Source organism: Drosophila biarmipes, chromosome 3L, assembly GCF_025231255.1.
Source record: "Drosophila biarmipes strain raj3 chromosome 3L, RU_DBia_V1.1, whole genome shotgun sequence".
NCBI classification, from domain to species: domain Eukaryota; kingdom Metazoa; phylum Arthropoda; class Insecta; order Diptera; family Drosophilidae; genus Drosophila; species Drosophila biarmipes.
In genome coordinates this window covers 18,997,945-19,022,055 of record NC_066613.1, presented here as the reverse complement: position 1 = coordinate 19,022,055, position 24,111 = coordinate 18,997,945, and the positions used below count along the sequence as shown (strand labels likewise).

Here is a 24,111-nt window from a genome sequence, read left to right as displayed (position 1 = left end):
TTATAATTTAAATATATTTAGGTACGTGGAAAAGTAAAAAGAGCGGTTAATAGTAGTTGTTATATACTCAGAAAATAAATAAAGTGCTTATAAAACACTTAAATGAGATACAAATGTGTTGAAATATACAAATATACAAATTGTTGCGAAAATATTTTAACCCACCTATACATTTTTTACCAGTGCAGTGATCGACATTGGTATGCAATTGAAGACTCCCTCGGTGGTCGGGCTGTCTGCGCGTAATTTGCAGTCTGTTTGGGCCATCAATGTGCGCCGCCCTGCATTGAATTGGCCGCAATCTAAGCCAAATTGGCTATAAAATCCGATGCCCCCCTCTAGGCCATGATTCCGCCCCACTAAGTGTCTCATTAGTTCACTTTTTAATGGCTCGCAGAGAGGCCAATAAAAGGCGGTCGTAAATTCGCCTCTCATCCTTGCCGCCGGAGCTTCATTTGTTTTGCCGTGCTGACCCGACCTTGACGCCATCTGGCCACAGGATGAGTTGTGGATATGTGCCTCCTCATCCGCCGACTGGCCCCCTCTCACCGAGGTGGCTTAATTGGCCAACGAGCTGAGGAGCCGAGTGATCGAGCGAGGGAAACCGGCTTGCGGACTTAATGAGCCACCGCAGCTCACTCGGTCACGTGCTGGCCTGGTCAGCAGCATCGGCTTCATCTGGTGGCTGGTGAACCTGAGATTTGCACTGATGTGAAGAGCACAGAGGGTACCTTTCCTTTGACATCAATGATAGCCACAATTATTTTACAATTTAAGAGAAATAGGATTTATCTCTCACTTCATTTAAGGAAGTTTAGATATTTCATAATGTTTTAGAATATTTATTTATAAATCAAAAATTTATATCATATTTAATAAATTCTACCAAACATGCAAAAATTAAAAAAGCTCTAAAACCTTTAAGTAAACTAAAATACCTCAATATGAGACACAAAAGATTATGTTGATATGAAAAAGGGGCGTTTCGGAAGAGAATTCCTCTTTTTGATTGTGGACTAATGATCATAATTTGTCTCCGAAGATTAATCTCTTGTGAATACAATGACTTAATTACTGTTTCAACTTATTTATTAGCGGTGCTGTTTTATAACAAATTTTTGAAAGACTTAATTATGGGTTTTATTTATTCACTTGGACTTCTATACTAAATAATTAATTTTATAAAGAGTTTTTAAATTGTATTACATTTATGACAATTATTTGTTAATACACAGAGCATCTTATAGGTCGTTACTTCCAAGCTGCTACTGGAATCCAATCGCATGATGACGCCGATCTCAAGGCCGTGGCGATGACGAGTCGAGAGGGCGAGATATATATGAGGTCTGCTGATCCACCGATCAAGTTGCCCCACGCATGTAACTGTATACTGTGTTCGCCATTCTGTATCCGCATTGCCGCCACTTCTGATCGGAGTGATCCAAACTCAAAAGCCACCACAGGTGGTACAGTCCATCCGAAAGGGTGACCTTTCGCTCACTTGCTAAGACAATTTCTGGGCTGGAATTCTCCGCCGATGACGAGCCAATTTTCCGGTGACTCAAGCACGGAAATACCATATATCTTTACCCATCATCATCGCCATCGCCATCGCCATCAACTTCTTGTCTTCAGCACTCCACTTCACAGCAGTGCCATCCGCTCACTTCCTAGTTAACCTTTTTCGATCTTAACTGCAGGCTGATTTAGAGGCGCTTCAGAGTCTTTATCCCCCTTAAGAGTTATATGACTGTCGTCAGTACCGTTGGCTTTAATGGATTTTCGAAAACCCAAATTTATGCAGATCACATTCGGATTCCTGTTTTTGTTTTCGCGGGAAAGCAGGTTCTAACCCCCCTGCCATAAATATATATGTGGAGCGAGATGCCAAGTCCCAGTTCCGTTCCCAGATTCCCAGATTCTGATCAACGACACTTGACTTTAATTGGCTTTCATAAATATACATACGTCAAAACTTAGGAGCTTGATTTCTTTTGTTTTCACAGCCATTTCCAATGCCAAGTTTAAGGTCTCATTATGAGGATCATCGCATGATGGCGATCTCTTGGCCCGATTTGTGTGTATAGTATGTAAATAGCCACCATTAGGCCAGCGGAGGAGAGTGAAAGGTGTAAACGAAGACCTCTTTATAGTGTCTGCGGCTCAACCTTCAAGATATTATGCAAATGCAGTCTCCATCGATGGCAATGAGATGAAAACAACCACAAAAAATGGCCAATAAAAAAAGAGACCGACCCAAAAGACTAAGTTTAGATGGCAAGTTTATTATCAATGTGTATTCACTAAGAGCAGAAGTCATCGCAGTTTGATGATCAGTCGGGATAACTCTGGCTCGATTAAATGTATTATTAAGCTATGTTAGGATTAGGTTTGCTCGTGATCAGCGCCTCTGGATCTGGGGTGTTCCATAGGAGGTCAGGCCTGTTGTCCGTGGCACACTGGCATAGGGAGCTCCAGCCTGGAGGGGAAGCTGTGCCACATTCAGGGGCGCAATGCCAAAGGGCACGGGCAGCTTGAGGTTCAGGGAGTTGGCATCCGCACTTGAGGCTATGGAGCGCCCTGCTATGGTTCCAGGCGCCAAAGGAACCGAAGGCCTGGCCACCTGCTGGGGCTGAGGAGCCGAGGGAGCCACCTGGAGCTGGGATGAAGGTGCTCCAAACACGTAGCCCTGACTGGTCAGAGCCTGGGTAAAGGCAGCCTGCTCCAAGGCGGGCTCGGCGAACTGACGGGCCACCTGGGGATACTGCTGGCCCTGGATCTGTGGGTACTGGGTTCTCTGGGCCCTTGGCACAGTCTGTCGGTTGGGGGCGGGATAATGGTAGTAGGCCACCTGGGAACTGGGTGTGATGGAGTAATCCAAGTGGGAGACATCACCCAGAGCCAGGCTCACAAGTTGCAGCAGTGCAATCCATAAACAAGACAACTGAAAGGGGTTTTTATTATAGTAACAGCTCAGAGATCTTCACAAACACCTCATATAACACTCACTTTGGGCGCCATTTCACTTTCTTCACTTCGTTTTATCCGTTCTAGTTCTTGTGATAATATTTTTTAACCGGCTCCCAAGTTCGATGATGTTCGCTGTCGCAGCTTTGGCGGCTGATTAAAATTTGTGGGCCCCGTGAAGATGCTTTTTATATGCGTATGGAGGAGCTGCGATCGCTCGGTTCTCGGAGTGATACCATACCTCTCTCTTCGTCACTCTTTTCAGGTCTTCCTCTTGGCTCTTCGTGAATGGCTCTGGGCCAGGCCAACACTCCAACACTCGAGTGCAGGCCAAGACGAAGCTTTTTGGCATTTTGTGCTGCCTTTGTTTATTTACTTGGCTTATTGGCTGTGGCCTAACAAAAAGCTGTTGCCGGGCAGTCTTCTCTATTGATAATATTGATACTTGGCTGCCTTGCATATAAATCAATGTTGGTCACTTTTATTGGCATCCAAGCTATGCAACTTCACAAATTAGCAGGGGCTGAGTGGTTTTTGAAGGGGTGCGCTATATATTTTGCAAGACCCCCTTGGGCCACACCACTGTTCTTAAGTTTTGTGCATACCTCAGACGTGTCGACAGCATTTGAGCTTATTAAACACAAATCGAATAGAGCGTCATGTGACAGGAGTCGCAAACATAAAAGCCATTAGCCCCCGACCAAAACGGAGGACTTTGGCGGTGCGGCGCGAGATTTGCATGCTAAAGACCCGATTGTTGTCCACATCTCGGCGTTTGATTGCCGCTCTTTCTGCGCGGGGCTCTCAGTCTCGTCAGATGTTGACCTCAGCCGGTGGGACTTAATCAAAATCTATGCGCATCTAATTTTAGCATCCACTGAACAAAAAGAGAAGTTACTTTATGACGTTTTTGTAAATTTGTTTTATAAAATTTGTGTTATTTGTTAGTTTTGACAAGGGTATACTTTTTTAACTTTTAAATATTAGTTTTTTATTATATTAAAAAGGTGAAGAAAGGATTTAAAATCTTTTTTTTTAAGGAATAATTTTATTTTGATTTATATATTTTTCTAAACTTTTACTTTTGGATCTTGTATTTATTCTTTATTAAACGAATTTGTTTATTTATTTAATTTTATTTATAACTAAGGATGTAAAATTATTAACACTTTATTTATTCTTCCTTTTTAATAGCTACTAAACATGACACCTACTTAAATACCCCATCTCCGAACCCGGAAATCGTCAATTTTCAAGATTTATTTATACAAAGTCAATGTTTGTGGTGTAATCAAGCCATCCATCTTTTACCTCAAAAGCTCTTTAAAGCCTAAACTGTTGGCCCAATTGACGCATGGCTCCGCTATCTCTCATTCATTCATTGAGTTGGGTCAGTTGGTCAAAAGTTCGTAGTTAATAGCGGAATACCTGACGGTTTTTGTCTGGGCCCTCTCAATGCCTCGCCTTTGACCAAAATTGGCGTAGCCAAAAGATAGCTCGAAGCCATGAAAACACCTGAATTATTTATGGGTTTTTGATATAAGCATAATTAAATCGCTACGCTCCGCGTTCTTCGCATAAATTCACGACTGGCGGATAATACGAAACATAACAACATTATTTAGATTTAATTAATTGCTAATTTGAGGAAATTATCATTCATAGTTATGCATAATGAGTTAGGAGGTGGGGAACCATCTGGGGTTACCAGCCCTGCGCGTTAAATGTCGCCGGCGGAGCTCCATAGACAGCAGCTGGAGAATGGTGAGATGGTGGTGCTCCGAAGTGGAGTTTATATCTTCCGAAGGAGGGGGCGGCGGCAAACTGGTAACCTGTGGGCTGGGCAGCATATCTGGCCACGAATTGTGGTGGCGGTGGTGCTGCTGCAAAATGAGCAGTCGGAGGTGCAGCAAATCCCGTGTAAGTGGTGGTGGTAGTGGTCACTGGAGCGCCCAGGGAGTACTTGATGACTGGCTGTGGGGCAGCATAGGCCGTTGAGTATTTGAAGATCGCAGGAGGAGGAGGAGCAGGAGCAGGAGCATAGTGCTGAGCAGTGCCATAGGCAAAAGCGGCTGGTACTGTCACAGTATCGGAAACGGGCACGGCCACTGGAGCAGGCACAGCCACTGGAGAAGGAACCGGATATGGAGAGGGCACCGGAACTGGCACTGGCACTGGCACTCCCACGGGAACACCCACCGCCGAGGGAGCATGATGAAAGCTTCCCCAGACTGGACAGCCGAGACACATCAGAACACATATTAGGGCACTCTAGATATTAAATAATATTTAATTATTTATTATATTATATTTAAAATCACTTTTCATTCACTTGCTTTGGAATTTTTGAACATTGTTTCTCCTTATGCTTTCTTCCGTTTTCGATTTCCGTATTAAGTCACTTCTCTTCGACACTTTCACACGTAATGAATCGATTTTTGTTGACCATCGCAGGTTTATATACCTCGAACCTTGATCCGAGTTGCGTGGCTCACATTATGCTGATTTCGGGGGAGTAGGAGGCGGTCTGGAAACTAGAGGAGGTATATGTAAAAACTCCATTAAGGGATCTGCGCACGACGTGCAATCGACAAGCAAATCGTGCGGCAAATGCATGCGACAAGTTTTGCAATGCCCCATCTTCAAGGGAAATTTGGAGGAGGCTACGAATCGCAGGCGGTGGTCAAAACTCTAAATGGGTTTATTTGGAGCGAGTGCATGCCGCACTTTTTCTGCAAGTATTGTGAAATTATTCCCCTGTATTACTAAGGTATTATCTCAAGTGTTTTAATTTTCAGGAAAGTATCTTTTTATTTCTTAAGTTTTAAAATCTTAATAAATGTTAATCTTTATCAACCATTTTACTATGATATTATCTATCAAATTCTTTAGTTTTTTAATTGTCATGAAAGTATCTTTTTAATTCTTAAGTTTAAGTTCATTTAAATTTTAATCTTTATTAACCGTAAAAAATGTTCCATTTGAATATCTATCTTAAATATCTTTTAAATATCCGACTGACAAGTCACATCGAATTTTTCAAAGGAAGGCTTCTCGAAACCACGAACATCACATTTAAGACGAGTTTCAAAAGGATTGCTTAAAACTTAAATAAATTTTAAACTCATTAGGATTTAATAATATGGAACATTATTTATTCTTCTCTAAGGCATGTACGTGACATGTACATCTAACCCGAGCTACTTCAAGTATATTAAGATACCTCTCCGATAGTAAATCTCCCTAATCCCTCCCACTTCTGAGGCCATTATCATTGGCACTCCATCAGGCCAAATCCCTGGATATAGAGGTGGATAACTTTTACGAATGCACGCGCTGCACTGCAGCAACTTTTACTGCCGCCACCAGCTGCAAAAAGAAGTAAGAAATAAGAAAATCAACCAAATAGCAGCCGCTACAAGAAACCCATTGCGATCACGTTCCAGGCACCTTTTTATGCCTTATGACTCTGATTGATGGCCGTTGCCGAAATATAAATGCCAAAATATCACACGCCAGTTAAAAGTCGATTTATTACCGCCGCCAACAAAGCCGGGTTCGAAGCTCTCAATTAGCCCGGTGAAGCCCAAAAGTTGGCCGCGCCTTTGGCATCACTCCGAAGCGGCCCAAAAGTGGGCAAAAGCGTGCAAGTTACTGCCACTTCTCCCATTAAATCTGCTGCAGAAGCTGTCGTAAACAGCCGAAATTCCCGCACGGGTGGCCAATTAAATTGGCTGCCAAATGCGCGACACGCGCTCATCGAAATTGTCAACACAAAACCGGGCCTGGGAGGAAAACGGGGAAAGGGAGTGGGAAATGGCAGTGAAATTACCATAACAAAGTGGCTAAATCAGAAATCGATATGTTCACCTTCGCTGAACCGAAAAAGAGGGCACTAAAAAGCGGGAATTTCCCCGAAGATTTTCCCTTCTCCATGCCGAGTGGAGCACACGCCCAGCTCTTGAGTTCGCGAGCCCCTCGAGTGGTTGCCACCCGCGCCTGCCACCAGCCATTTTCCTGCGATTTCCCACCGCTTTTCCACCGCCGATGGCAACAGGTGCGGGCTCTTCAGCTGGAGCCGCATTGTAATGTAACGTAATGCGTGCTAAATCGCTGCACGTGTTTGCCAACGACAAATGCGAGTTTTCCCCCTGCCTCGGAAAAACATTGTTGCAAGCTTTTGAAGTTTTCAACTGATTCGATTCACGCAATTGATTGGGCATACGGCTTGTATATTGGCGGGAAAATATGCTACAATTATTGTGCAAGATTGAAGATTGTTTCCTCTTAGTTTCCTCCCCATTAGTTTGAATTTTTAATGAAATCTCCCCATATGGCTCATACAATCCGTAATCCTTCCTTCCATATTGCGCGTACGCAGTCGTTGAACTCACTGCAAGGACACCCGAGGGCATGGCTGCATTAAATTATCGGTTGCAAATCCTTCGCACAAATAACAAGTATATAATTACGAGCCTGGGTGTGCCTGGGTGCTTCAAGCTCCCTTCGTGTCAATGTTCTCGGCCAAGGTCAGAGGAAAACGTGTGCATTTCCTTTACACTGTTAGAAAAATGAATACAAATAAATACAAGGTGTAATAAAATTCTGAATAATTTTTAGGTTAGCCATTTTAAAGATAAAAGTGATGTATTTATAACCTTTCTAATAAAATTTCAATTGAGAATTGCTTTTTCACTTTCACTCTAACATTATTTAATTAAAAACAGAAAACTGAAAATATATGTGCAGTTAAAAGAAATTGGGAAATGCCATTTTCAATATTTGTTTAAAGTGGTCCAATGCTATGAGTTATGCTTATAAAATGTATTAATCTTTTTTTTCCAGTGCAGTACGTGCATTTCCTGCGGGCAAGGATTGGGTTTCCCGAGAACTCGCTTGACCCTTTGAAATTAATTTTCTCTGATTCCGGAGATTGTGGTTTCAATGCGGGTTTTAATTGCAGTCGTACGGAATGTGATTCCCATCTCGTATCCTGGCCGAGGTCCTTGCCCTCAGTGACTTGTTAATAATGCAGAGCAGCAGCCAGGGCAAATGCAAATCCGATTCCGCTCGAGTAATTCAATTAAGCTTAGCATACTCCCGGGCTAACCGCAAAAAGCTCAAAGAGAAGCCCAGAATTTTGGTATACACGGGGGATTTGCACTCGACCCGAAGAGCCGGAGGCAAACAACAGGTGTGTTGCATGCGCGAGGTTGTGGGAATCAGCTGAGAGCTGCAACGGTGCCATGAGAGCACCTGCCGCAAAATGCATCCACTTAGTGTCAACCGAGCAGCTCGAGTGAATATTCAACGGCTCATGCCAAGATGTAGGAAGCAGAAGTATGTGCCCACCTTTGTCTGCGAATCCGCCAAGGTTGTTGCCAAATTATCGCTTGACTAGCTAACGGTAGTGCTGTCTCCAAGAGCCCATAGCTCCGACATGCCTGCTGAACAGGGGCCGCATAATTTATGCCGAACTGAACGGAGACAAATTAAACTTATGGCTGTCAAGGTCGAAGAGCCGCCAACAATGGCTCATTGTTGTGGGGCGCTATGAATTATATTTAGTTACCCCACCCTTGCGGCACAAGATTTTCCCTTTTGCGAAATCACATTTATTAAATGAAATCGCAAATTGATTTCCAATTCACAGCCAGCGGGCAAATACTAATACACGACTTTTCAATTTTCTATGAATTATGGCCAGGATCAGCTGGCCCGCTGTAAAGGTAATTAAGTGACTCAATTCACTTTTCAGCAGCTCTTGGTGTGCTCCCATTTTTCACTTGCGAAACTGGGCAAAAAGCATTTAGCGGCGACAGTTGGCCAGGCATTAATAAAAATATATCTCAACGCACTTTTCACTGGTCAACCTGTTGACAGGCGCACGCGTTCGTCGCTTGAGTCTTTCGTTTCTCCGCCAATGATAATTGCCAGGGGTGGGGAGGGGCGTGTGGGCTGGGCCAGGCGTTGCAATAAAACAATTTTTTCGGTATTTTGTTTTTTCCTCGAAATTTCAAAACACCCGACGGGATTCGAGTTGCCCAAGTAAATCAATTTGAAGTGCAATTGAATGCTGAATGGGATTCGAAATCGACGGGGATAGTTGGGGTGAACTGGTAGTTGGGTGTTGGAAAATTCAACAATCAGTTGGGTGTGAAATTTTCGTGATGCCGCGACTGGCATTTGAATCTGGAATCCCTATAAATACTCATAGAATTGTGCAGTTCACACATGATTGTTTGTTTATGTGTTTATTATTCAGTATCCCAACATCGAAAACAGTAGTTCAAATAGTTTTCCTTAAATAACCATTGTTTTGTGAAACCAATTGATTTAAATACTAAGCTTATTAATCCCAAAAATCATTTACCCATTATTTTTACTAGTGAACTATAAAGATAGCATAAAGCCTTAAGTAAGCTCATAAAAAATCTAAGAGATTCTGAAAAGATATTTCCAGATATTGAATGAAAATTTAGTCAACATAAAGTTTAAATTTTATATTTAAAACACCCAATTAAAAATCAATATTATTCGTTTTAAGAGTCATTAATCGTTTATTTACAGAAAGTGCTGAAGCCACAGTAAATTGAGTTGCACCTTTATAACAAAATCAACGAAACTTGATCCTTCCTTCAATCTCTCGCTCTCGCCGCCTCCCTTTTAGTAATCCTTAGTTCTCTAAGTGTCTCTGTCTCTAAGTGGATGTTCTTCTCTGGGGTCCTGGAGGGTTTTTGTACACAATTTGGGGATTGATCTGCCTCTGACTACGAAATGCAAATTCAACACTTTGACGGCAGCAAAATGCGAATTATCCGCTGGAATATCTCACTTCGGGGGGTCGTCAACTTGGGATTGTGTGGTATACCACATCAGATCCTTAGTGCAGGTAGGCTCCATGTCCGTAGCCGGAGTATCCCAGACCGTAGCTGCCGTAGCCGCCGTAGGATCCATGGTAGGTGGAGGTGGAGTGCAGAGCGGGAACGGCATGGACCAGGGGGGCAGCGTGGACCAGGGGAGCGGCATGGACCACCGGGTAGGCCTTGGTGGCCACCTTGTAGGTGTTGGCATACGAAGTGGCCACCGGATGGGCCACAATGGGGGCGGCGTAGCTCTTGATGATCGGGGCGTGCGAGATCACCGCCGGGGCAGCATAGGCAGGGGCCAGGGCGGCTCCATATCCCAGTCCCAGGCCATGGCTGTAGGGCGAGATTACTCCGGCATTGGCCACGGCGCACAGGGCAGAGATGAGGGCGATCTGCGAAAGAAACCCTCTAGATGTAGTGTCTCCATTACAACGCGTATCCTTGGTATCCTTACCAGCTTGAACATTTTGGGTTGGCTTTCGACTGGGCTGCTTTGACTTCTTGAGTGAAGAGCTGAGTGTGTTATGCTTAGACGTCTCAAGTTGCCTGGTTATTTATACCCGCAACATGAGAAATATTCTGACAAATCTGGGCCCAAAGAGCGGGAGAGCCAGCACGCCCCTTTCAGCGGCCGAGAGCCGAAGCTTTGTGCATTGCCGACCAGCAAATCTCGCGAAGAGATCAGTCACGCGGCGACTTTGGATCGGACCCACCAACTTGGCCAGCCTGAGTCCACCAACGAATCCCATGCAGTGCCTCTGTGGGCATTTAATTCAATTTGTATCTTTTTTTTTTTGCCAGCAATTGTTGGCTTCCATGGGGCGGCTCTTGCTATAACGGAAAGTTTTATATTTCCAATCTTTTCAGCGTGGAAATAAACAATTGTTTCCAGCTGGAAAAATTCTAGTTCCACCTCTTAAGGCCTTATGACACTGGCTTGGTTTGAGACTAACTGACTAGATTTATGAAAAAGAAAGTGAAAGGAGCCTGAAGAGAAGAGCATATACAGCTTGACAATTTCATTTAATTTGTATTTAAAATGATGTTGAGGTGGTTAAGAATTTTTTAAATAAATGGTAAGTAGGAGATCAAGTAAGTGTCATAAGGGCTTAACTTCTTTTGAACTCGAGCTGTAAAACGGCTATTAAATCACGTATCCTTCTTTCGTTATTAATTTAAGCATGCTCCTTACACCAATCCTATGTTATTCCCCTCCTCAATCACTTTACTACAAGCCGTGCACAACTTTTCGTTCATAAAATCCCCTAAGCCCATTAAGCATATCTGTCACCCATTGCCGAGCCGCAAATCCTTTCTAAAAGCGGACACGCACTTGATTATCAATCAGCTGACTGACTGACTGACAGCTCATTACAGATACTGGGATCCGTAGGTGTGGAAAATGCTGTTGCTCACATGCAAATGATCAATCGGAGCTGCCTCTCCACGCACTAAACCGCACTCGAGTGGTCCATGAAAAATTACTCGCCTTAATAACTGACAAACACACGGCGTAAAGAGATCGAGATTGTTGCAGTTGGTCAGTGGTGGTCAGCAGCTGGTTCACCCATATTTTGCATGCATTAATTTTTAACTGATTTGTTATCGCGCACACACGGCGCATGCGTAACTTGGGTGGAAGGAGCGGAGTCAATTGGAAACACAGGTAAATCATATTCGCCGCATTTCGAATGGCCTGCCAGATTTCCTAATGGCCATGCTTAATTCCTGTGTTGGAAACTTTTAAAATCAAATGACCAGATCAGCCAAAACACGAGGCGTGAAAAGATTGCAAAATGCTTGGAAAACCTTGTATAGGTGTTTGGTATCAAAAGTCGGAGTTCTCAGAGGGCCAACAAAGCGCGGCTTAAAGTTTATGACCCATAAATCAATAAACAATTACGATGGCGACAATTCTTCGGCTTTGACCCTGGCCAATCTGCATATCAACGGGGCCTAGAGCAAGTCAACTTTAAAATCTAAAATCTCAAACTAAGCCAAAACAAACCCTTCACCAAGCCAACACCTCGTGATTTCGGCCCGTGGCGTTATGCAAATGCTGACCAAATTGTCGCATAAATCTAAATCGAAGGCGGCTTGATTGACACCAAACAGGATGCCAAATTGCGTGCCTATCCATCGATTCGCACAGCACCACAAAAACCGAAACTGCCACCCACTCTTCAAAGCGGTTGGGCTTGGGCTGCAATTGCAGCTGACCAGCCTGTAATTGCATTTTAATGGCCTCCCAATTGCATTCTGTGTGCCCGCCATAACCATTGGGCAACATCCAACCAATCCATACAGTCGAAACTCTCGATCGGATTCGCATTTCCCAAGCGACGCCCAAAATACTTTGATTGCCAACAAATCATTCAAAAGTCGAAATTAAAAGCCGTCAATTTTTTGCAACTCCGCTCAACTGTGGCTCAACTCAATATTTTTTTCTTTCGTGATTTATGTATGTGATTTCTCTAAACCAAGTACTAGAGTTTTGCCTGAAAATTGTGTGGCGCATTCTGGCTAGGGAAATTTCACAAATCCAGGGGGTCTGGAATTCGCAAAATAGAGCAGACATTTGATTAGGCCAGCACATGACCGCAAAGAGCTATTATTTAATTTGTTATAGTTTTACATAATTGTCGGTTGGGTGGATGGCAATTTGCATGGCTGGCAGTGTGACTCGAGTGTGGCCAATTAAGTATTAAGTATACCACATGTTGGTCGCCACTCGGTCAAGGTCGTGCTTACCCCAGTCTTTGTCACAATGTCGTGCACATTACAATGTGTACAGCGAAAAGCCCGACAATTACTCGTTTTATAATGATTAATACCCAGAGAAATAGCAACATCTGCCTAGTGCGAAACTGTAACAATGGCTGCAAAAATATCTAATTAGTTTGATTAGCTAATTACCCTGGAAAATGGGCTCAGGAATGAGATTTAACCTTTAAAAGTAACATAATCTTATAATTCTTACAATTAGTCTTGATAGTAACTTGGAAATATTTATAGTTTGTCTTTCTATTAGTAACAAAAAACATTTTGTTCTAAAATTATAAAGATCCTCTTAAAATTCTAGAAATATATAACCAAAAAAAAATCTAAATAATGTAGTTTTCTAAATATTTTTTCCCACAAAATCATTTTCTGCATACCATGATATTTCTGAACTTTTTAATGATTCAGAAATCTCATTCCGCGATTATCATGCTAGAGTACCAATCAACGCTCCGTTTTTCCACCTGCCATAAAGCAAATGTCAGCCGGGGACCGCTGTGAAAAGCTCTAGAAACACACTAGCCAGCAGAGAGTTGAGTTTTCATTAATGGAATTAAAGTGAGCTAAGGTGGATTAACCCCATCCGATCTCCTCCCTTCCTTGCGACTACTGCATTATGCCAGAGCTGGCTTTACCTTCAGCTCAGCCCCGAAGGTTGGGCCAACAATTATCATTTGCAAAGTTGGTTTCATTTCGCTTTGAAGTTCTTTTTGTTCGGGGGACATTGCGCAATGGGGCTCATGGCACGTAAGGCACTTGTTTTTGTAGCAAATTGGTCTAAACTATTTTGGTCACAGATCATTTGACAGCTTCGCTGAGTATTCGCTCCCTGCTGCCAATGCAAATAGCCCGAAATCTGCAATCTGCTTCATAATTAAGTAGTTAAATCGCAGCTCAGTGCCTACAACTTGAGCTGCAGCCATAACAAATGACAGCCAAAAATCCAAAATAAACATGTTGGACAACTCACGCCCCTTCTGGCGCTCGTAAATTAAAGTTGTGTGTCGCCAAATTGTATGCAAATCGGTTGACTCCCAGTGGCTGAGATTTATGCGAGGGGCTGTCCCATATAATTCGTTGCTCGATTAGTGCTTTTTAATTGAATTTAGATCTCGTGTGGGTGCGCACTCGCCTTTTCTTCACTTGAGTTTGTAGCTATTGTTTTAGGTGTTCAGTGGGTTCTACTGCATCCAATTTGACTTTCACTTTTTGCTACCTTTTTTTGCTGTCGTATCTGCGATTGTTCTAGAGCAATTCGGTGACTTGTGTGGTTACTCACCCTGAACTTGTGCTGAAATCAAATTACTGGGCGAGATCCAAGCATGATTGCACACCTGTGAGGCTAGTATCTATATCTAAGTTAGAGATGGTAAATGAATGATAAAGTTTTCATATAAGATAAAATTGGCGCCCAAACAGGGACCAAAAGTCCTTACGCGGGCGCCAAAAATTTGTTTGTTGGTTCTAGCTTGGTTTTCTTTTAATTTGTTGGTAATTCCAATCCGAATGCGATCATAATTCACCATCCCTAGGTCGCGCTCTATGAACTACTAATCTGCTGATCAAGTTCGCTCTGCTTTGGGTTTCTCACAAAACAAAAGCAAAAATAACTTGAGAACACCATAAGCGATAAAAAGTCAATTAGACTTAATGATAGCCGCAACTAAACATAAAATTCATGTACGTAAATTACATAGAAAAAAACAGAAATAGCTACAAGAAAACAAAACCAAAACGAATTCGATTTGAGAACAACGACAGCGACTGGCAACTTCAACTTCGAATTCTGTGTGTAATCGAGGAAGTTGTTGCCGAGTTGCAACCGGCAAAAAGTTGCTTGTGCGTCGGGTTTTGTATAATTCAGTCATTAAATTTAATAAGACAATGCAGATCACACGCCCCACAAAAATGCGCCGACATCAAATCGCCAAGGCGGCGCAAGAACCGGCCAAACTAGGCATTTCCCAAACGTTTAGGCCTGCAGGCGGATGTGGCTATTACAGATCTAATTACATGGCGTATGAGCGATTTTCAATGCTGTTTCTCAGCCCGAACGGAGTCACACCGATAAGGTTTCCGATAAGGCCGGCTCAGAGTGTGGCTACTTTGCACCCATAATTACAACAAAAACCGGAGACTCGAATTTGGCTTAGCACAGCTAATTAAGTTGCATGTTCCATGCTGACAACCTCAAAGATACAGCTACAAATGCAGACTCGAGTTGAGTTCGAGCCAGTCCCAGTGGGCACAGTCAACTCCTATTAGCCAGACTATTTAAAACTCTTGTCCATTTGTCAATATCCCAATTACTGCGAGATTGTTTTTGGAATTGTCTTGAAGAGGTGGATTAAGCTGAAGTTCTTCGTGGAAACATTCATTTCCTAGAGGAATTAAGACACAATACCTTACCAACTTGGCTTAGATTAAAGTCATTAAATAAATTGATTGAAATATTTGCTGGTACTTTGGTCAGCTCTAATTGATTGTAGGAAATTCCACATGGCTAAACAACTCACTTTAGTGGTTCATATTTGACCCAAAGGCCATCATGGGTTAAGTGGCAAGACAAAGCTCGCTGAAGCTAAGAAAAGCTTGAAAGCCAAGCTTAGTTTTAAGTTGGCAGCTCAAAAGTATACAAAAGATTTTAAAAAATATTATGGAATTGGTACAAAAACAAAAAATAAATTTGTAGCTTTGTTACTTATTTATTTGTTTCGCTTTTTATTGCTTTTCCTGCAACTAGAAATATTACACCCGGCGGTAAGTGCAAGTCAAAGACTTATGCCAACTACTGCTAAACAGCGCAGTGATTTACACTTTTCAGCTGGCTGAAACAAAACCCCAGGCTTGGGGCCATAGAAGCCAAAGTGTACCGAATCCAATAACAATGGCATTCTGCAGTGGCTATGCCAACAATAAGAGCAACTTGGCCAATGATTAAATCGTTTCGGGGCCTGTCAGCCCCTTGTTAAATCTCTCGCTTCTGAACAAGCTCATTGTGGGTCTCTTTTTTATGATTATTTTTTTCTGCTTCGGTTTTTCTTCCTAATTAAATTAGAGCCAAGGTCGCCGCAAATGGGCTGGGAATCTGTGTGGCGTGTATGCTTGCCTGTTGGCTTAATTAAAATCAAAGTTAGCAAAATGGGCCACAGACGACACATGGTGTTTGGTGTACGATTTGCGTTGGTGGCAACCGAAAATAGGCGGCGAAAAAAGAAACTCTTTGGTTTATGCTAATGTCTGGAATGCCAGTCAAATAGAAGAAATGGACAGGATTTGGGATTGGGTGTGGTTGTGGCTGCTGGAACAGGTATCACCTGTGGGTGGCTGGGCTGGCTGGACTGGCTGGTTTATTTGGCCATTTGGCTTTCGGTTTCAGCCTCGCCTCGCAGACCAAGCCGCTCGCTCAGTTACGCCCAAATGGGTCACTAATGAGCCATCTGGGCCTGGGAATATGCTTGAGGAAAAACGCAGAAAACACACAGTCAGCTACAGAAAATCAACAAGAAAAAAGCACACACATTTTGAGATGATGGCTCGATTGTTTGTGCCAATTCTAACGTAAAGAAGCCAATTCCCTTGGTCGGGGTTGTATAAAACGCGAGTGACTTCTTCAACTGCCAAACATTGTTGCAGAGTTCACCCAGCGAAGATGTTCAAAGTTGTGAGTTGCCTTGGCTTGTCTTTTATATCAACAAGCAGTAACTATAGCAATATTTATTTTCCCCAGGTTTTCCTTTTGTGCGGAGTGTTGGCTGCCCTCAGCCAAGCTCGTCCTAGTTATCTGCCCAGCTATGAGCACGTGGAGTATGCCCCCAGTGTGGTGGGCTACGAAAGCTATGCCCTGCCAGCAGCCGTCTCCCACCAGAGCTCCACGGTGGTGCACGAGAAGCGCCCCTACTGGCGCCCAATTGTGGACCATACTCCGCTCCTGAAGGCGGCCTATGCCCCGGCCACCTCCATCTCCTACGCTCCCCTGGGCTACGCCAGCAGCAGTGCTGGATGGTATGAGCCGGGAGTCTGGGGAGGAGCCAGTTACCCCAGCATCTACCTGAAGTAGAGGAGCCCTCAATAGGAATATACACCCACTGAAATCTCATTCTGCATATATGCTACAAATTTGTACCTATGAAACATTCAACTTTTCTCCGACTATGTGAAAAATACAAGTTCAAAATACCAACTAAACCACAGTTTCATTATTACCTAAAATCTAAATGTAGGGTATTTTCACAAAGCTAATAGGGCTTGACTATGAGTAAATTCAACCCAATTCCGATTTAAAAATTTAAATTCATCATAAAAATGTAAAATAAATCGCTTGGTTTCATATAAAATATGTCTATAAGATCATACAAAGAAAAATTGTTGGTTCTTTATAAGTATTTTCCTTGTATCCATAGATACAAGTAGTTTAAAAACTTTGCTTACTTAATTTTCAAAGATATTATTACTCACATTTTAAACTTATTTTCTTTCAATAAACTTTTTTTAAGAGCCTCTCAATAATTAACCCCTTGCTTTTTACAAAACACTTCAATTGTTTGGTATTCACATTTTATTAATTTTTTTAATTTTTTGGGCTTTTGCAGTTTAGTAAACAAGGCACAGTTCAAGATCTTTCGTACTTCACCGCCTTACCAGGCGCTGGCGGCGTAGGTCAGGGGGGCGTGGTGCAGCAGGGGAGCGGGGGCGGCATAGGAGAGGGGCGCGGAGTAGGCCACGGGCGCCGAGTAGCTCAGAGGAGCGGAGTACGAGGAGTAGGCCACCGGGGCGGAGTAGGCCACTGGAGCGGAGTAGGCGACGGGAGCCACAGTCTTGACAATGGGAGCGGCAGCCACCACGGGAGCGGAGTGAACAGCGGTGGTCCTGACCACGGGGGCGACCACATCCTCCACCACCGGGGTGCTGTGCACCTGGGTCAGACTCTGGTGGGACACGGCGGTGGGCACACTCTTCACCACGGCTCCGACCTTGGCCAGAACGGGCTCCTGGACGACAGTGGTGGCAGGGGCACTGTAGACCAGAGGGGCAGCAGCCAGGTGACCGGGCTTGGCGGCAGCCACGGCCAGGAGAGCAGCAAGAACGAACTGCAGAGATCAGAATGAGAGTTAGTAATCCAATCCCGTCAATCGAATCCAAGCCCAAATCCTTACCAATTTGAACATTTTGATGGGTGGTTGGTTGGGATATCTTCGACTGGTGTCGCTGCAAAGGGAGACAGACTTCGAATGTGTTGAGCTGAGGGACTGTCAACGTCTTTTATACTTGAACTTCACTTTCGTGGCTCCCACACACACGCACGCACATCGTCCATTGAGGCGGATACAATGAGCCATAAGTCGAACGTGCCTGAATGGATTCTGGCCGCCTGTCCCGGGTCTTGGCCATAAACCAGATTATTATTCGTGGCCAATTTCTGTGCGGCTCTCCTACCCATTACTTCACTTATTTTCGGCCTCGCACTTGTTTGCCATACCCACTCTTGGTTTCATTTCGCAGCGCAGAGATCATTAGTCGCACGTACTCACCTGAGGTTCGATTTCTGGTTGGGAAGGGAGAACCCGGGTTCCGAAATTACTTCTAATTGCGAGCCGATCGAAGAACGCTTCCGACTCGAGTCAAGGCCATCCATCCGATGACAGAAAAGTACTTTCGCTCCCCAGAAGCTTTTATTTTGATTTCGCAAACAAACAATGCATTTCGCTAGGTAAACAGCGTTCCATAAGAACAGACTTTGCTAACAAAATAGATAGTCGCTATATAAGTGCAGATACTTGGGATGCATATAGTAGAACTTCTATCAACACTCTCTGGAAATGGATGTCTTCTTCAAAGTGGTCAGATTATATCTAAAAATCTGTGGAAAATGTTCTAAAATTTCACTTTTACTATAGATACTTTTATGCCTGTGCGGTCAACATGCTTTTGGATACAATCAGGAGACACTGGGAATTGTTAAGAGAAACTCAAACTTCACGGCGATGTCTTTCTCCAATTGGGTCTTCTTGAGTGGAAACTTTGACTCTTCAACAAATGAGGACAAAGTGGGAAATCTTACAACCACTGTTCCTATTTTTATTTCCTCGACAAAGCAAACCCTAAGGAATTTCACTGGAAATGAAGAACCCTTACCAAAGCAGGACAATATTGGAAATCTTACTACCTCCCTTCCTAATTTAGTTCCACCATCAAACCAAACTCAAACAAATGCTCCATTATTTGTATTTCACTCGACTAAGAATTAGATTTTTCTGTTTATTTTATAAGTGACTTTACCTGGTACCGTAACACACAAGGTATAGTTTTCTTCTACCCACCCATGTCTGTTTATTTTTCGCCTTAAAAAATCATGACTGCACCTGTGCATCGACAACACTCTTACCTAGAATATAGAAAAGTTTTCTATAAAAGCGTTTAGCTTCCTTAAGTCGTCAGTAATTGCATTTGGAACGCCTTGGCAAGCACTGAAAATGGAATTCCTGATGAAAGCGGTAAGAATAGATGAAAGATCTTCGGGGAACTAACTAATTCCCGTGCAGCTTTTGTTTTTCCTTTTCCTAACCTACCACTGCACCAGCGGATATGTTGCACATCCCCACGAGATAGTCAGAAGGGATGTGAACTTAACCCAGGTGGATCAAGGATTGGGAGGAGCTTTGTCCATAGTTTTCGGTCCCATTGCGAATTTGGCTGCCAAGGCCAATATCGAATTGCCTGTGATATCAAACTTTCGCAGCAAGGAAGGGACGAGTATATTTTAAGAAATGTTTATAAAGGCATTTAAATAAATTGTAACATTACTTTACTTCCATAACAATCTCTTTGGAGCATTAACAATAGGGATTTGCCATGACATGTTGATAAAAAACAAATTGCTAAGGCAATGGCGAGTTCACTGGCCGGGAAGGTTGGCAATATTCAAGCCAGCAGGATGCCTCTGCTGTCACCCAGCTAATTCTCACCCACATTCGAGGCGTGTTCCCGACATGTGTAAGTCCCATATTTACCCACGGGAAAACAGGTGCAGCAGGAAGTAGGTACGTGACAGAGGGCAACGAACTAGGACACTTTTGAAACGAAAACAAGTGAAGGCCATGTGCACACGGAGGGATGTCAACTGTAAGCCTAGATTCGAATTCAATTATGCCGTATATTAAAATACTACATTTAACAAGTAAAAAAAAATTAGATATGAAATTAAATAAGGGACTACCAAACAGAGTGAAACTACAAAAAAGTAGTAGAACTACTATAAACAATACTAAATCTACCATAAAATATACTACTCCCAAATAAAACTACGAAATCTAAAATAGAATAGTTATATTTCTATAAAATAGTAACTTGTAGATATTTTTTTATTACGAAAGTAACTACTTTATTAGTCAAATTTCCCTTTTTTAAGGCGTGGCCCTTGTATCTGTTGTATAGATCAATTTTATTTCAATTCCCATTAAAGAGGCAAATGCACGATTTCAAGGCAAAACTTTTGTTTATTTAAAATTCGTATCACAAAACCGTCCGGCAAACTCATCCTGGTCACCTGACGGCGGTTGAAATGGGAGGGTGGGTATCGGAGTCGGCTGGTTGCAGCTTTACCACACACCAGTGGCGGTGTAGGTCAGCGGCGAGGAGGCGGCCACTTGGGCGTAGGAAGTGGCCAGGACGGGAGCAGCAGCGGCGTAGGAGGTGTGGACCACTGGAGCAGGAGCAGCGTAGGTGGCGTGGACAACGGGAGCGGCAGCGGCGTAGGAGGTGTGCACCACCGGAGCCGCAGCGGCATAGCTGACCACCGGAGTGGACTTCACCACGGGGGCCACGACGTCCTCCACCACATGCGCGTGGCTGTGCACCACCGACTGGCTCTGGTGGCTCACCGCGGTGGGCACGCTCTTGACCACGGCTCCCACCTTGGCCAGGACGGGCTCCTGGACGATGGTCGTCGCTGCTGGGGCGGCATAGACCAGCGGGGAGGACTCCAACAGGTGACCGGGACGGGCAGCGGCTACGGCGAGCAGAGCAGACAATACCACCAACTTGAACATTTTGGAAAATGGGTTAGGTCTGTATTGACTGAATGGATTGCTAGTGATCGGTTTGAGTTTCTTGCGAGAACTGTTGCCGACTGCCGGGCTGCAGTTATCTTTTTATACAGCAGCCACCTGGCTTTGACCTTGCGATCCGTCACAATTCGAGTCGAAATTAAACCCAAATCAGATTCTGGCCGACGATCAATAAGCAATTTGCGTCGGTGGACGGCTCAGAGAAGACAATTGCGCTACGTGTTCGGGTACACAGGAAAATAGCGTTTATAATATCCATCTACCAAATATTTTACCTCTTTTCCCTCCCAGAATAAATAGGCTGGATTGCAACATTTTTAATAAAAATACTGTAAAAGAAAATGTTCGGTTTTATAAAAGATATAATAAATAAAAATATAAAAAATTAAATTATTAAATTCCGTTATATTTTGTAATATATTTAATGTTAAATTTTTATTTAGCTAGCTTTTAAGCTAAAATAAGTACACATGCTTTACCTAAATTCCAAATTTGCATCACACCTTTTATTGAATTTTAAAAATCATCAAACCTACCATCAAATAGGTATCAGTCATATTTTTTCTGTGTAAAATGGAATCGAATCCCAGCCATTAGGCCCTCCAAAGTGCCATTAGAGACTGTGGTTCCTCGGCGACTGCATTACTTGCACTTTGAGGGCGTGAGTCAGGGTCAACCTGCAGTGCGTGAGCTTTTGGGCTTTGTAGCCGTGGCTCTGGGATTTCGGGTCTTGGAGTGACCAATTGCAAGTCTCATGTTTTATTGTCCCAGCGAGGGCAGATTTATACCACTCATTTGGTTTTGACTGCCCTCTGCTCGGCTCGTAAATGTTTTAATTAAACAACTCTTTTTCGCTTTGCAGCTGCGTCGCGGCGACGATGAACAATATTTTTTGGAACATTGTATATAAGGCAGCAATTTCGCTTGTCAAATTATCAGTAAACTTTGTTCGCTTCAGCAGCACAACACAGACCAAGAAACAAAAATCCCTAAACATGTTCAAATTGGTAAGTTCATTGATAGGGTGGATATTAGATATATCATCATACAACTAACTTTGATCTATTTTTGCATCTTAGGTGGTGTTGTCTGCTCTCCTTGCCGTAGCTGTCGCTCGTCCCGGTCATCTTTATGAGTCTCCACTGGTCTATGCCGCTCCAGCTGCCACGACCATTGTCCAGGAGCCCGTCCTGGCCAAGGTGGGTGCAGTGGTGAGCAGCATTCCCACTTCGGTGTCCCACCAGAGCCAGTCGGTGGTGCACAGCCACTCGCATGTGGTGGAGGACGTCGTGGCCCCCGTGGTGAAGTCCACTCCGGTGGTCAGCTATGCCGCTGCTGCTCCGGTGGTGCACACCTCCTACGCTGCTGCTCCCGTTGTCCACGCCACCTACGCCGCTGCTGCCCCAGTGGTGCACACCTCCTATGCCGCTGCCTCTCCCGTCGTCTACAACTCCAGCTGGTAATCGGGAGAACTGGACCTTTGGGGGCTCATCCGAGCGATCTGGATGGTTAGAAAATAGCGAATTCCATTGTATATAAACGAGTTTAATTGCGAGTAAAATGTGATTGTTAAAAAAATTTGAATTGTTTTTTTCTGATGTACTTCTTTTTTCAAGCCATATATTTTGGAATATTTATTTTCCATTATTTTTTATATTTCCATACCTCGTTTTTAGAAAGATCTTTTTCATACATTTTGATATTGCTATTGATTAACAAAGACTGAAGAAAGTAATTATTTCAATGGTCAAATTTAATATTAATGGTCTAGTCCATTTAACTATTTACTTTCCATTTACAACGGCTTCCAAAAAAAAAAAGATATATTATAACATTTAGAATTGAAACAATAACAATGGGTAATAAATATAGATCAATTGATACATAGTTTGAATGAACGAACAATAAAGTCTGGAGATAATATCAAAGAGATATTTATAAGAACCGGATTGTAGATATTTTTCATGTGTAACAAAAATCCTGTGAGCAATATAAGCCTCAACAGGGCTTCAAGCCAACGTAAGACTTTAAAGCCTTTTTAATATGTTCGTGCCTAATGCCTAAACAAAAATATTATTATTATTATTTTCGCAAAATATTTATAAGAATTTCCCCATTAATAGAACACCGTAGGATTATTTTGAGCATGAAACTTGGATTTATTTACATCAGTCGAAATGTGGTGGAAGAAAAACAAAACAGCAGGGTGAAGACCATAAGCACGGGATCGGGGTGAGGATAAGCCACAGTTGCTGGCCCACGCAAAGCCAACCAGGACCTTCGGCTACAAACACCATTTACCAGGATGGGGCCCAGCCGTGGCCAGACCAACCGTGTCCAGCCCACGGGGATGAGAGGAGGGTCGTGTGGAGGGCGGGAGCCGCATAGGTCTTGATGATGGGGGCGGCATAGGTCTTCAGGACGGGGGCCACAATCGGCTGGATGATGTGGGCCGAGCTGTGCACCTGGCTGATGCTCTGGTGGGAGACGGCGCTGGGCACGGTCTTGATGATGGCGCCCACCTTGGCCAGAGCGGGCTCGTGGATGATGGCCGGGGCGGCATAGCTATGCAGCAAAGGACCAGATTCCAGGTAACCCGGACGGGCAGCCACCACGGCGAGCAGAGCGAAGAACACCACCTTTAAAAGGAATTAAAAGGAAATATTTATCATGAAATTTAATATATTTAACCCATAGCCTTACTCACCAACTTGTACATTTTGCTAATCCTTGCGATCCTGGTGCGCTAGCTTTTAACTGAACTACTGAACTGTGGGTCTGTGTTGACGCCTCGCCAAATTGTGTTGCTAGCTCCAAATTTGCAGTGGCTTTTATACTGCCAAAATCCGAGCAGAGGCCCATGTGCAACCGAATCTTAAAATGCAGAAAATACAATAATAATAATTTTGTAGTTGTTTTTTGTTGGTTTTCCTCCTTCAAGCATCGTTAGGAAAAGCTGAAAAATAACGCCAACGGCAACGAGTGGCAGAGCTGCCAAAGTTTGCATGTGCTGCAGCTGATTCGCTTTGTCTTCGGCCAGCATTTTGGCCAACAACTCCCCAAATGGCCAACTGACCGAGTGGCCACTGCCCACCAAAGACATCGTACCCCATTAGGTTGCAAAAAAAACAGAGGAAAAAAAAACGAAACAAAACCAGTCAAAATGTAATGTCTGTCTGACTGAGTTCAGCTCGCGGACGTTGGGCTTTTGGCCCACTCGGGCAGTTGGCCAGCAGCCGCCACTTGCATCACTTCAGGCCCAGACAGGCGTCGCTAAAAATGTGGCTCACACTTGTCATTTTCCTCCTCGATTTTGACCGTGAAAATTTCCCGAGGCTGCAACACGCACAGCAGCCACATCGGACACGAAAAAATAAGAAAACGAGAGAAAAACCCGCCCAAAGTAGCCCAAGTTCAATGCAAACGCA

The 24,111-nt window shown here is 43.6% G+C and overlaps 9 protein-coding genes across 9 annotated transcripts; 3 read left to right on the top strand and 6 right to left on the bottom strand.

Annotated features, from left to right (window-relative positions):
- Positions 1 to 2,280: 2,280 nt before the first annotated feature.
- Positions 2,281 to 3,134, bottom strand: LOC108035014 (uncharacterized). Its single transcript, XM_017110358.2, has 2 exons — positions 3,010 to 3,134; positions 2,281 to 2,944 (listed from the first exon to the last, which is right to left on the bottom strand). Exons 1-2 carry the CDS (start codon positions 3,019 to 3,021, stop codon positions 2,402 to 2,404), a joined length of 555 nt encoding a protein of 184 aa, XP_016965847.1. The 5' UTR covers positions 3,022 to 3,134; the 3' UTR covers positions 2,281 to 2,401.
- Positions 3,135 to 4,671: 1,537 nt separating this feature from the next.
- Positions 4,672 to 5,230, bottom strand: LOC108035012 (uncharacterized). The gene has a single exon (XM_017110356.3). The coding sequence runs from the start codon at positions 5,215 to 5,217 to the stop codon at positions 4,672 to 4,674; it is 546 nt and encodes a 181-aa protein (XP_016965845.2). The 5' UTR covers positions 5,218 to 5,230.
- A 4,270-nt stretch (positions 5,231 to 9,500) lies between these two features.
- LOC108034417 (cuticle protein 64) lies at positions 9,501 to 10,348 on the bottom strand. The gene is made up of 2 exons (XM_044094729.2): positions 10,291 to 10,348; positions 9,501 to 10,228 (listed from the first exon to the last, which is right to left on the bottom strand). The coding sequence occupies exons 1-2, from the start codon at positions 10,300 to 10,302 to the stop codon at positions 9,851 to 9,853; spliced, it is 390 nt and encodes a 129-aa protein (XP_043950664.1). The 5' UTR covers positions 10,303 to 10,348; the 3' UTR covers positions 9,501 to 9,850.
- A 5,908-nt stretch (positions 10,349 to 16,256) lies between these two features.
- On the top strand, positions 16,257 to 16,804 carry LOC108035022 (uncharacterized). The gene is made up of 2 exons (XM_017110366.3): positions 16,257 to 16,281; positions 16,348 to 16,804. Exons 1-2 carry the CDS (start codon positions 16,270 to 16,272, stop codon positions 16,675 to 16,677), a joined length of 342 nt encoding a protein of 113 aa, XP_016965855.1. The 5' UTR covers positions 16,257 to 16,269; the 3' UTR covers positions 16,678 to 16,804.
- A 353-nt stretch (positions 16,805 to 17,157) lies between these two features.
- LOC108035016 (cuticle protein 16.5) lies at positions 17,158 to 17,888 on the bottom strand. The gene is made up of 2 exons (XM_017110360.3): positions 17,774 to 17,888; positions 17,158 to 17,707 (listed from the first exon to the last, which is right to left on the bottom strand). Exons 1-2 carry the CDS (start codon positions 17,783 to 17,785, stop codon positions 17,255 to 17,257), a joined length of 465 nt encoding a protein of 154 aa, XP_016965849.3. The 5' UTR covers positions 17,786 to 17,888; the 3' UTR covers positions 17,158 to 17,254.
- A 490-nt stretch (positions 17,889 to 18,378) lies between these two features.
- LOC127010847 (uncharacterized) lies at positions 18,379 to 19,437 on the top strand. Its single transcript, XM_050886145.1, has 3 exons — positions 18,379 to 18,457; positions 18,515 to 19,111; positions 19,160 to 19,437. Exons 2-3 carry the CDS (start codon positions 19,091 to 19,093, stop codon positions 19,379 to 19,381), a joined length of 243 nt encoding a protein of 80 aa, XP_050742102.1. The 5' UTR covers positions 18,379 to 18,457; positions 18,515 to 19,090; the 3' UTR covers positions 19,382 to 19,437.
- A 656-nt stretch (positions 19,438 to 20,093) lies between these two features.
- Positions 20,094 to 20,726, bottom strand: LOC127010846 (cuticle protein LPCP-23-like). Its single transcript, XM_050886143.1, has one exon. The coding sequence runs from the start codon at positions 20,663 to 20,665 to the stop codon at positions 20,216 to 20,218; it is 450 nt and encodes a 149-aa protein (XP_050742100.1). The 5' UTR covers positions 20,666 to 20,726; the 3' UTR covers positions 20,094 to 20,215.
- An 874-nt stretch (positions 20,727 to 21,600) lies between these two features.
- LOC108035032 (larval/pupal cuticle protein H1C) lies at positions 21,601 to 22,261 on the top strand. The gene is made up of 2 exons (XM_017110377.2): positions 21,601 to 21,690; positions 21,763 to 22,261. The coding sequence occupies exons 1-2, from the start codon at positions 21,679 to 21,681 to the stop codon at positions 22,144 to 22,146; spliced, it is 396 nt and encodes a 131-aa protein (XP_016965866.1). The 5' UTR covers positions 21,601 to 21,678; the 3' UTR covers positions 22,147 to 22,261.
- Positions 22,262 to 22,980: 719 nt separating this feature from the next.
- On the bottom strand, positions 22,981 to 23,471 carry LOC108035019 (neuropeptide-like 3). The gene is made up of 2 exons (XM_017110362.2): positions 23,391 to 23,471; positions 22,981 to 23,322 (listed from the first exon to the last, which is right to left on the bottom strand). The coding sequence occupies exons 1-2, from the start codon at positions 23,400 to 23,402 to the stop codon at positions 22,981 to 22,983; spliced, it is 354 nt and encodes a 117-aa protein (XP_016965851.1). The 5' UTR covers positions 23,403 to 23,471.
- Positions 23,472 to 24,111: the final 640 nt, after the last annotated feature.